Below are 13,452 nucleotides of genomic sequence, written 5' to 3' on the forward strand. Positions count from 1 at the left end.
ATTTCTGTGTAACTCCTTTAGGAACAAGTAGTCCACACACACAGACATTTCCTTTGAGACACTAATTCACTGATACACAATTGCATTACCCGTTTCCTTAAATGTGTTTGCAAATTTTTCAGTAATTTTTATCATACTGGTAAAATGATTTTTATGAAATCCATACTGCAAGGTGAATTTCTTCCAGCTTATCAGAACAACCAATATAGTCTCTGACTCCTACTGGTAGGAAATCAGTGTTTTGCATGACCTGTAAAAATTAGTTGTCATGGTACAGGAGCACAACCCTGTCTGCTTTTCTCTTCATGCTGTACACCTCAGACTATAAATACAACACCAGGTCTTTTTACTTGCACAAATTCTCAGGTGATTCTGTACTAATTGGGGGTGAGACAGTATAAAGTCAGGTAGAGGAACTTGTTACTTGGTGCAGAAAGGATTGTCTGCAGCTTAACATCAGCAAAACCAAGTAACTGGTTATTGACATTTGATGCGTCAAGGAGCCTCTATACCTGGTCCACATTCAGAGAGTGGATGGGGTCCACATCCGTGACAAGCTGGACTGGTCTTGTAATACAGAGGAACTATATAAGAAAAGGCAGAGCAGACTTTTTTACCCTTCTTTTCTTGAGTTACTGCACTTTTTTTTTTTTTTTTTGATTTGGGTAGCAACGCCTTTATGTCAATGTTCTACTACTTTGTGATGGCCAGTGTGATTTTTCTACACTATGGTGTGCTGGCCCATCAAATTAATGTTACTTAAGAAAGCAGGCTCATTATTGTGACACATTCTTGACCCATTGGAAGTAATAGTGAAGGAGAGAATGAAAATAAAACCAAATACCATTATGAACAATGCTGCACATCCCCTCTGTGACACACTAGCATTAAGTACTTTCAACCAATGAGTTATTCAGCTGTTTCAGACATTTGTACTGGGGCTCCTTTATACCATTGGCAATATGACTTTGCAGTGCCTCACTGTGATTATGACTGCCAATTTTCATTTTTTTAGTATCTCTGATGTACTGTATATTTAAGGGAGGTGTAATTGTTATGTTTATGTATTTATTGCAATTCTGTAAAAAGCTAATATCTCTTTTAGGACAAATAAAGCGGCATCTATCAGGTTTTCTGACTGTGCTGTGTGAGCACCTGAAAAGTAAATGCATCAGAATGATGGTCATCCCTTTCTCACTCAGTTAAACTTGGGGATAATCCTGCAGCAGTATCAACGTCACCTTCTTCTATTTCTTCTAGTAGTGCAAAATCCTTAGCTGACAGTGTAGATTCTGATGTGAGTCATCAACAGTATGCAAAATGTATTTTGCAGAGTATTTATTTTGATTATAGTGTTGCCTCGCATTTGATGTTTTACTGTACTGAAAAAGTAAGTTTTATATAACTGACACTCGGGTCCTCTCGCAGCATGTTTTGCTCCCAAATGGCACTTAAAATCAAACAATACACTTTAGAAAATTTTTGTCACTCCATAACTTTGGTTTCAGCTGCCTTTCCTTTTATGCCAATAACAGCCTTAATGTGTTAAGCAAGTGTAATTTAGAGAAAAATTAGAACGTTATGCAAGAAATAAAATGTTGCACCTTTTCACAAACACTGTCAGTTTTTAAAACCCATGATCAACTCATTTTATTATTATTTTAAATAGTTACATCCCTAATCTATGGTAAAGTACATTACTGTAAATGTCAAGATTATTGAAAGCTATGGTGGCACAGTTACCATGCCACTGTTGTTACTGTCTTGTAACAAGGAGACCAGGGATCACATCCCATGTGCTGTCTGTGGGGGGTTTGTATGCTCTCCCTGTGTCTTTGTGGGCTTCCCTCAGGTATTCCAGTGTCATCCCACAGTCCAAAGTTATGCAGGTTAGGTGGGCTGGTGTTGGCTCTAGTGTGTGTGTTCACCCTGAGATGGACTGGTGTCCGGGAACTGTTCCTGCTTTGTGCCCTATGATTGCTGGGATAAGTTCCAGTATTTCTGTGACTGGCCATGGATTAATGGGTTAAGAAAATGGATGGATAAACTATTGAAAGCAGATTTCATTAAAGAAAACTTTAAGTCCACTAAACACAGTTTATAAGCAGGATTCTTTTTATGGTGGTGTTCAGCATTCATTCATTTTTAAGCCTTTAAATTAATGTGAGTTCAGAGTAGATAGAACACAAGATTATTGCATTCTGGAATATCAAAACATTTGCAGTATGTATAGAAATGCCCAGAAATAAACTAATTTTTATCCATTATTCTTCTTTTCACTTCAGCTTTGAATTGCTTGGGTATAAGGCAAAAATAGTAACTTTGACTTTATTGTCCCATCATGTATAGCAGATCCAGTGTGTGTATACAACTGTTACAGACCAGTTCTTTGTCAAACTTGAATAAGGAAACTGCTCTTAAGTTGATAAACAGAAGGCAGTGACATCAAGATTTCACTTACTATGGAAGCACGGTGCATTTGCCCTGAATATAAAGTGCATCCGGAAAGTATTCACAGCGCATCACTTTTTCCACATTTTGTTATGTTACAGCCTTATTCCAAATTGGATTCAATTCATTTTTCCTCAGAATTCTACACACAACACCCCATAATGACAATGTGAAAAAAGTTTACTTGACATTTTTGCAGATTTATTAAAAATAAAAAATTGATAAAGCACACGTACATAAGTATTCATAGCCTTTGCCATGAAGCTCATAATTGAGCTCAGGTGCATCCTGTTTCCCCTGATCATCCTTGAGATGTTTCTGCAGCTTTATTGGAGTCCACCTGTGGTAAATTCAGTTGATTGGACATGATTTGGAAAGGTACACACCTGTCTATATAAGGTCCCACTGTTGACAGTTCATGTCAGAGCACAAACCAAGCATGAAGTCAAAGGAATTGTCTGTAGACCTCCGAGATGGGATTGTCTCGAGGCACAAATCTGGAGAAGGTTACAGAAAAATTTCTGCTGCTTTGAATGTCCCAATGAGCACAGTGGCCTCCATCATCCGTAAGTGGAAGAAGTTCAAAACCACCAGGACTATTCCTAGTGCTGGCCGGCCATCTAAACTGAGCAATCGGGGGAGAAGGGCCTTAGTCAGGGAGGTGACCAAGAACCCGATGGTCACTCTGTCAGAGCTCCAGAGGTCCTCTGTGGAGAGTCCAGAAGGACATCCATTTCTGCAGCAATCCACCAATCAGGCCTGTATGGTAGAATGGCCAGATGGAAGTAACTCCTTAGTAAAAGGCGCATGGCAGCCCACCTGGAGTTTGCCAAAAGGCACCTGAAGGACTCTCAGACCATGAAAAACAAAATTCTCTGGTCTGATGAGACAAAGATTGAGGTCTTTGGTGTGAATGCCAGGCGTCACGTGGTGGTGGCAGCATCATGCTATGGGGATGTTTTTCAGCGGCAGGAACTGGGAGACTAGTCAGGATAAAGGGAAAGATGACTGCAGCAATGTACAGAGACATCCTGGATGAAAACCTGCTCCAGAGCGCTCTTGACCTCAGACTGGGGCAACGGTTTATCTTTCAGCAGGGCAACGACCCTAAGCACACAGCCAAGATATCAAAGGAGTGGCTTCAGGACAACTCTGTGAATGTCCTTGAGTGGCCCAGCCAGAACCCAGACTTGAATCTGATTGAGCATTTCTGGAGAGATCTTAAAATGGCTGTGCACCAACGCTTCCCATTCAACCTGATGGAGCTTGAGAGGTGCTGCAAAGAGGAATGGGCGAAACTTGCCAAGGATAGGTGTGCCAAGCTTGTGGCATCATATTCAAAAAGACTTGAGGCTGTAATTGCTGCCAAAAGTGCAACGACAAAGTATTGAGCAAAGGCTGTGAATACTTATGTACATGTGATTTCTCAGTTTTTTTATTTTTAATAAATTTGCAAAAACTTTTTTTCACGTTGTCATTATGGGGTGTTGTATGTAGAATTCTGAGGAAAAAAATGAATTGAATCCATTTTGGAATAAGGCTGTAACATAAAATGTGGAAAAAGTGATGCGCTGTGAATACTTACCGGATGCACTGTATTTGATGCATTAATAACATAAACCTAAAATATTACTTTGCAAGTCAAAAAACAATAGATAATAAAAAGATAACAGCTGTTATCTCTTTTCTTGTTGTTGTTTTTTCATTTTAAATGTACTGTATATTGATATTTTGTGTTAAACTTTCTATGAAACAAATTAAGAAGTTTTCTAAACAATAGTGTAAAGCAGAGCAAACCACCAAGTCCACTGGCAGAACATTAACTTTGTATCCTAATCACCAAAGGATGTCCAAGATTTTCACAGTCAGAAATAACTTTAGATTCATTAATACATCTGACATCAACAAAGCAAGAATGTGCAAGTCTGAAAGCCTGAAATATGTTTTCAAAATCACAGACAGTACATGAGTTGCCAGCCCTGACACGTGTAGCTTTAAAAAACGAGCAGAGTGGCATCCATTCATCTAGTTCATAAGACTGACATCTTTGTCATCATGTTAAAACGCTAATGTTCTTCATGAGCGTGTTGGATGTCCCCCTTTTTTTTTTCATTTTTTTTTTTTTTCTTTTGCCAGGATTTTTTGTTGTAGTAGCTTAGTAGCTGTGATGCACTATGCAAATAAATGAGATCGGACACTGAAGATGCATTTATTGGCTAGTGTAAATGTAATCCAGATATAGTACAATATGTGAAACAAACATTGGAGGGTGTTTTTTGAGAAAACCAATCTATCGTTAAGAGTAGTATATAATATGGTTTGAATACGGATGACTCAGACTGCAGTAAAAAGTTCAACAGGTCAGATTTAGGCCATGGGCCTTGAGTTTAACTCTCCTGGATTAATGGAGGTCATGATATTGTTAGATCCCCTTTCTTAAAGTTTCACTCCCTGTAATGGTTCTCTAGTGTGGTGAAAAAGAAACCGTAACCCTAGATTTCTCAGGTGGTGTACTGTCTTTTTCAAAACACTGTAATTAAATGATGTTTCCTTTACTAAGTGCATGTCCAAGAAAATAGTTATTAGGTGTATAATTAATTTATATGAATGAAATTAATATTTCTTGGAGACACATTTGTGTACTGAAAATTGTACAGTACTACAAATCATTATGAATTTCCGGCACTTGCATCACTTTACTTTTACCATACTGACAGGTTGAAAGTAATTATGACAAGCCATATATCTAAATGCAAGAAGTGGCTACTAATTTTCCATTTTTGTTTAAAATTAATTCAATCTCCCTTTCACTTTTGCATCCTAAAATATACGCTGTGCTGTCTAGCACTGGGTACATTTTATTAAATGAATAAAGGAAACACATGCCTGATATTTTTCTTGTTGTGTAAAGCATTTGGTATTTCCAGTAAACTTCCTCGATCTTTACATTGTTAATCTGTTGCAAAAATATCAAATGTTATAGGCACTAATGAATCTGTATTGGCAAATACCCTTTTAAACTATATAAAATGGTGGTCTTTGTAATATTAAACAATTATTTAATGTTTGGTAAAGTTTTTGCTGGCAACTCAAAACTTATTTTTTGTTACAGTGAATTCTATGAAACAAATGCACTGATGATGGAGGAAGAAGGAGCAGTGATTGCTGGACTGTTGGTTGGTCTAAATGTCATTGATGCAAACCTTTGCATGAAAGGAGAAGATCTAGATTCTCAGGTATGCCTCAAATTATATTTTAGTTAATCGCATCTTAAGCTTTTATGTTAATTCTTAAATTGATATGAATTGATATTTGTTTATGTAAACCATCACAAAAAGATCTGAAAACATTTGTAAAGATTATTATTCACAATAATTGAACAGTTGTTTAAATATGTGAAAGCCAGAGGTAGCAATGTCAAAAGGATGGTATCAAAATGGGAAGGCTTAAGATGAAAATCAGAATGTTCAAATATTTGTGCTTTTTGTCTGATATTAGTTAAGTGATAGTTTGGTATAAGTCTGCCAGTTTTTAAATAATTTTTCTTCTGTGTCTTTTCCTTGACTCCCAGTTGAACTCATGTAAAAAAAGAACATTTATTTTTTATCATATTATATCATATATTATATCATATATCATATACTGTATTATATCAGCAGAAAAGAAATTTCTTTGTTTAGGTAAAATTAAAATGCCATTCCGTGCAGATGCAAATGACTGGAATTTCAATAGGAGAAGTAACATGGAGGGCCCTGAATTCCATAAACTTCATAAACATGTGGTGTCATTTGGTCTTAGTAATTGAGGTGTTATGGCCACATCATGCTAAGATCAAAAGAGGTCCCTGAGGTCTTCAGAAGAAAGATTGTTGATGTCTGGTTTTAAAGACCTTTCCAAACAATTTATAGTCATTCACTGCACTGTCCAGAAGATCATTTACAAATGAAGAAAATTTCAAACTAGTGATTTATCCAGGACAGATCATCCCACTAAGTTCAGCCAGCTGCTGAACAAAAGATGAAGGAGGGAGTCTCCGATAACCCAGGAATAACATCAAAAGATTAACAATTTAGGCAATTTTTACCTAAAATAATATCTACGTGCATGTGTCATCTGTTTAAAATAAGAACCAGAAATAGGAAGGAAGAAGCTTCTCCGCTTCTTTTTATATTGCAAGAGGCCATAGCAGCTGCAGCACATTAGCCACGGGAACAATCACGGATGTGGGCAGTCCCTCACCTGTACACTAGCTGAGAAATGCCCACACCGCAGATCGCCCCGTGGCTTGCTATGGCCACTACGCACCCTCATTAAGCCGCCTCGACTACGGTGATTATTTATTTAAAAAATGGTCTTTGCTCAACGAGCTGTGGACCCATAACACCACATTCCACCCTCCATAAGACTCCAGTTATGCGGGAAGGCTCCACGCCACTGCCAACCCAGTGCAACTGGAGCTCAGGTCCACAGCTCGGCCACTCTACACTGCACTAAAACCAATAAAAGCACTAAAACAAATCCCCACAATAAAACCAACCCATGCCCCCTTCATAAAAACAGGACATTAAAAGAATAAGAACTTTAAAAGACAATTAAAAACCTCAGCAATAAATAAATGTCCTTAAAAAGCTCTGTCCATTAAAATGTCCTCCTCCGGCTTGGGTACGTGGGTCCTCAAGTCTGGTACTAATCCTGCTTGCTGCTCTGTCTCCTCTTCTGGCCTCACTGCTAGCTCATCCCACCGCTACCACCAAATGTGACGATGTGGGTTCTGCTCCATGCTCCCATTGCTGTTCGGGAGCCCTTGCTTCCTCTCTCCCTGTAACCTCTGTCCTCTCTTTTTCTCATTCTTTCTCTTTTCGTTTTTTTTCTCTCCGATCTGTTTCTCTTTTCTTTTTCTCGTTCTTTCTGATCCTCCCAACCGACTTGCGCTTCTTTTTATATTGCGGGGGGCCATAGCAGCTGCAGCACATTAGCCACAGGAACAATAACGGATGTGGGCAGTCCCTCACCTCTGCACTAGGTGAGAAACGCCCACACCACAGATCGCCCCGTGGCTTGCTATGGCCACTACGCCCCCTCGTGAAGCCGCCTCGACTACGGTGATTATTTATTTAAAAAATGGCCTTTGCTCAACGAGCTGTGGACCCATAACACCACAGGGAGGTTGTGGTTTCTCAAAAGAGTTCAGAAACCTCACAATATGAAGAAGAAAAGGATAATTGGGCTCCTGATTGATAACTGTGCTGCCCACCACATGCTTCCACATTTAGATAATGTGTGCGTTGAATTCCTCCCACCCAGTTGCACAACAGTGCTTCAGCCATTGGATTTGGGCATCATTTGCACCCTGAAAGTGTGTTATGCCAAGGAAATGCTGAGAATAATTCTTGTCAGTATAACTTGCAGGCAGGAGAAGATTACAATTAACACGGAAGAAGCTATTGAAATGATTGCAAACGCCTGGGCGCAAGTTAAAGAAAGCACTATAATAACAAATACAGAATCTCATTATAACTAAATTTTCCTTTTATATCTATCTATCTATCTATCTATCTATCTATCTATCTATCTATCTATCTATCTATCTATCTATCTATCTATCTATCTATCTATCTATCTATCTATACTCTCGCTATGGCTAGCAGGAGAAGTAGTGTGTTAAAGAAGGAAAGAGAAAGAAAAGGAAACATTTTGAAAATAACGTAACATGATTGTCAATGTAATTGTTTTGTCGCTGTTATGAGTGTCGCTATATATATATATATATATATATATATATATATATATATATATATATATATATATATATATAAAATACCAGCTTCACAGCAATGTCATGTGTTACAGAAGTTATGAAAAAGAAAAGGAAACATTTTAAAAATAATGTAACATGATTGTCAAAGTAATTGTTTTGTGTATTTGGCGGCAGCGTCACGAAGTTGTTTTCGGCAGCTGCATCAGAAAATGTACCACAACGTCTGACACGCCTCCTTTTTACTGTTTTCTCACAGCTTGGATTGCTGCTGTCATATATATACACACACACACACACACACACACACATACATACATACATACATACATACATACATACATACATACATACATACTGTACATACATATATATATACACATACATTTCTTCATATCTACATATCTATATACATATCTACATATACACATATATATGTGTATATACATACATACCTATCTACATCATATATACACACACATACATACATACACACACACAAATTATACATATATATATATATATATATATATGTGTGTGTGTGTGTGTGTGTATATATATACACATATACTTGTGTGTATGTTTGTATGTGTCTATATGTGTGTGTGTATAGGGTTCGTGCAAGGGAAAAATAATAAATTATAGTCTAAGTTATTAAACAGTAAAACATTAACGTTTTAAGAAGTACAGGTACATTGAAATTACATTTTCTATGTGAACGTTCAAATTTGTGCCTCTGGTAATGTGCCTTACCGGCATTTAAAGAAAATTAGTTTTGTGTCCTCTGCAGTGTTAACAGAGAAAGGCTTTGGTTTGGGATAAAAGGAAAAAAGGTGTAAGAAAGGAAAGTTGCCTTTTTCTTTTATATAGTATAGAGATGTGTTAAGCTGGCGTTATGATCGCCTTTTGGGGACAGTCGCGGTGGGTCTTGTGTAGACTGGTGAGGCGTCCCGCCATTAATCGGCTGTGATGGCACTGTCAGTCCTCCACTCGTATGCGTGTCTTCATAATCTGAGCTGAGGACCTCATAATCGTATACGTGCAAAAGAAAGTGTGAATCGCCTTAATATTATTTTGCCGTGGTGTAGAAAAGGGGTCCGTGTTTGCACTTGTCTGGGCTATAGCGCGGGGAGGATGAAAAAATTAAAAGTGCTCACTTTGACTTAAGGCAGAAGCGCAGTCAGCGTCTCAAAGGCGGCACAGCTATGCACGCTGCTGGCTGCTCGACTTTTGCTGGGCAGGAGACCCCAGTTTTGCCGACACGTTCATGATATCAAAAGTCTCAGCGCTCTTTGGAGGTCATTCATATATATAATATACCCGCGGAGAAGTAGTGTGTTAAAGTAATGAAAAGAAAAGGAAACATTTTAATAATAGCGTAACATGATTGACATTGTCATGAGTGTTGCTGTCATATATATGCCTGCCTAAATAAGTCACCCTCGCTTTGCTCTTACTTTTTACCGTTCATTTAATCATGGCTAGTGGCGGAAAAATTATAAAATGGAAGGAGGATGGCTTTACCAAAACAATTATTGATGGCGAATCGATTATTCATAAAGCTTGAATTGGTGATCTGTTTTCTGTGTTAACCTCATATTTTTCATACTTCTTCTCAAACTAAGGTGGTGCGAGGGTAAAATGAATCGGGATGCGCTGATCAATGTAATCGTTGTACCAGGAAATCATGCATTGACAAAAGCTCCCCTTTGCTTGTAATGCAAAGTGTGATTAAATGCATTATTTTTTAAAGCGTTATGGAGCACATGCATCGAAGCTTCTCAGCTGTGCTTGTGCTAAGAAAAGGAAAGATTTTAAAAATAACGTAACACGATTGTCAATGTGACCTTTTGTAAGTAGTGCCTGGAGGATTCAGTGTGTAGAAACTCTAGAGACAGCGTGTGTATTAACTTGTGGATTTTTCTGTGAGTATTTGGTGGCAGTCTGACGAAGTTGCTTCGGAAGGGCGTTAGCCGTGGAGCTCAGCTCAGAGCGAAATGAGATGAATGGGAGGGGAGATGATGACGTGACTCCCCACCCGCCTTAACTGTCAATCCCCACAAACACAGTCTCTCGAATTTGCATAAGCACACCCCTTCACCTACAATTTTAACTTAGTTACAAAGTGATCAAAACTCGTTTATATCCTCGTCCTCTCATTAAACTTGTATCCCGCATTACCTGTGGGCATGTGAAACGCCAGCGTAGCCTGTCTATGAACTTAATTTAAAGTTTAGGTTTACACCTTGCTTTCTTTCGAGGTAGCAGCACTCATGAATATGGTAGTATATGTCACTTTCCGCTTCTTATTGTTTAGCTGCCTTCTCAATTATATAATGCATGTTTTCTTAAGCGCTTTTGGAGGTCTTCCTGGTTTTCTACGCACTGCGTTGACAGTCAGTTCACGTGATTACGTGGGAGGCGTGATGATGTCACACGAAACTCCGCCCCCGTCTTTCCAGCTCAACTCTATTACAGTTAATGGAGAAAATACCTTCCAGTTATGACCATTAGGCGTAGAATTTGAAATGAAACCTGCCCAACTTTTGTAAGTAAGCTGTAAGGAATGAGCCTGCCAAATTTCAGCCTTCTACCTACACGGGAAGTTGGAGAATTAGTGATGAGTGAGTGAGTAAGTGAGTGAGTGCTTTGCCTTTTATTAGTATAGATAGATATATATATATATATATATATATATATATATATATATATATATATATATATATATATATATAACACACACACACACACACACACACTCAGTTTGTGAACGTGATGTGTTGGAAGTAGGAAAAATAGGCAAGCATAAGGTTCTGAGCAACGTTGGCAAGACCTAATTTGTTATGGCTAGACGACTGGAATAGAGTATCTACAAAATCTTGTGAGGTATGAAAGTTCTTATTGCCTACAAAAAGTGATCCAAGGAAGGACAACAGGTGAACCGGCAACAGGGTCATGGGTGACCAAGGCTCACTGATGCAGTTAAGATGAGCAAAGGCTAGACAGAGTGTCTGATCCCACAGAAGAGCTACTGTAGCACAAATTACTGATAAACTTAATATTGGGCATGAAAGAATGGTGTTAGAACACACAGTGCTCTGCAGATTGCTGCCCAAGGGGCTGTGTAGCTGCAGACTTTTCTCAGTGACCATGCTGACCCTTTCACCTCCCAAAGCACCCAAAGAAGGTGGCCTGGTCTGATGAATCACATTTTCTTCTAGATCATGGGCAGCCAGGGTCATGTGAATCTTTTACCTGGGGAATTGGTGGCAGCAGGATGTAATATGGGGAAGCAAGCAAGCCAGCAGAGGCAGTGTAATGCTCTGTGCAGTGTTCTGTTGGGAAACCTTGAGTCCTGGGGCCTCATGTATAAATGGTGCGTACGCACAAAAACATTGTGTAAGAACGTTTCCACGTTCAAATCGCGATGTATAAAACCTAAACTTGGCATAAAGCCACGCACACTTCCACGGTAGCTCATACCCTGGCGTACGCAAGTGCTGCGCTCGGTTTTGCAGACTGGCTGCGCCCACCGTCAAAGCACTGCTACTGTTCTTGTGTGGTTACCTTTCTTTTTTAGATCCACATCTCTGACACGGCTTTATAAATAAACTGAAATTAACCGCATATTGTTTGCTTGATGCATCTGATCATAATTAACCTGTAACAATATAATGGTCCACAGAATGGTCAAACTATTCCAAATACCATAACTGCTTTAGCATTGTTACTCTCACTGCACCTTCTTCTTCTTCTTTCAGCTGCTCCCGTTAGGGGTTGCCACAGCGGATCACCTTTTTCCATTTTACTTTCAGTGCACCACTCGGAGTATTTATATCACTGTATCTGAGTGTGAATCACAGCTGTACAGCAACTGATCAGAAAGAGAATTATCGGTATACAGCATCAAGCACACGCTGGCTCAACCATGCTGTCTATTGAACTGTTGTGATACGGCAAACGCTTCAGAGCGTTTCCTCGCGGTTTAGAAACAGTTTCATCCCAAGAACTATAAACGCACTCGATCAGTCCATCAAGTGCTCCCAGTAGAACTGTTTGTACTTATAAGTACAGTCACCTCACTGTAAACTTGCGATAAGTTATAATATTGCACAATCTGAGCCACTTTATAAAGCACATATTTACATATGATGACAATATCATTTTTACAATTAAATGCAGCAAAATATGTTTATTATATTATACAGATAAAACTTTAACTTAATTTAAATAGTCTATATTTTTAATAATTAAACATTGAGGACACGGTGGCAGCACTAGCAAGTCGCTGGCACTCAATTCAAGGATTGTTCCTGCCTTGCGCTGTATTCTTGCTGGTGCTGACGCAACACTGGAAGGATAGATGGATAGAATAATTACACACACATCCTACGAAGATGTTTCAGTGTTCCTTAAACATTTTGAAGAATCTGTGTTTTAAGGTTACAGATGGCTTAATGTCTATTACAGAGCTGATTGTATGGCGATTGGGTATATGAAGAAAGAAAAGTAAGGACAGGAATTGGATGCTAGTACGTTTGAAAGAGACAGTACTGCTACAATAAAGTATTTCATCGAAGGTCGCGCAGCAAGCATCTTGCATGAGACTATGAACAATCACTGCGCCACCGTGTTCCCATGTTTAATAACATGCTTTAACTCCTATCATTATGAAAATGATATCACATATACATCTCAGTATTTTAATTATTCAGAGTGCTGTAATATCTCGAATGTAATGGATTCTGTGTCCTGTCGGAGGAAGAGAAAGCCTGGAAGCATGTAGTGATTCACACACAGAGAGCACATAGAAGATCAAATACACAACAAAGCATTTAACTTGCTACTTTAGTTCTGATGGGATTTGAGAAACTAGTAAATTAAACAATTTTAAGATAAAGTTTATGATGATCTACTTTAATGACAAAATAAACTACGTGATTAAAGTGAAAATTTTGAGATTAAAGTTGACATTTGGTGCTTTTTTCCCCACTGTGTTCCTTTTTTTCCTTTCTGTACCCTAATAAGCTTTTATATGACACTCAGATGGTGGGCTACGACTCGCCTTTTCACGGCGACTTTGATATCTGACAACTTCTTTTTTATTTCAGGCACTGTGCGGCTTTGTGAACTTGAGCTTTCGAGTTTCTCCGACACGCTATGTCACGCGATCAACTTCCTTTTGTTGTTTATACCACTGTTTAAACCAACAAATAGTATGTTTTTCTTTGCCTCCAATTGGTATT

At 38.6% G+C, this 13,452-nt stretch overlaps 1 protein-coding gene across 11 annotated transcripts in view; it reads left to right on the plus strand.

Moving 5' to 3' along the window:
• rufy3 (RUN and FYVE domain containing 3) overlaps positions 1 to 13,452 on the plus strand; it is a 125,270-nt gene that overhangs the window by 73,433 nt on the left and 38,385 nt on the right. For all 11 annotated transcript variants that reach the window (XM_039758555.1, XM_039758556.1, XM_039758550.1 and 8 more), the window contains one exon: positions 5,564 to 5,687. In XM_039758555.1, the coding sequence (XP_039614489.1) occupies positions 5,564 to 5,687 (124 nt within the window). The remainder of the gene's footprint in view (positions 1 to 5,563; positions 5,688 to 13,452) is intronic.

Source organism: Polypterus senegalus, chromosome 7 (genome assembly GCF_016835505.1).
Source record: "Polypterus senegalus isolate Bchr_013 chromosome 7, ASM1683550v1, whole genome shotgun sequence".
Classification (NCBI taxonomy): Eukaryota; Metazoa; Chordata; class Cladistia; order Polypteriformes; family Polypteridae; genus Polypterus; species Polypterus senegalus.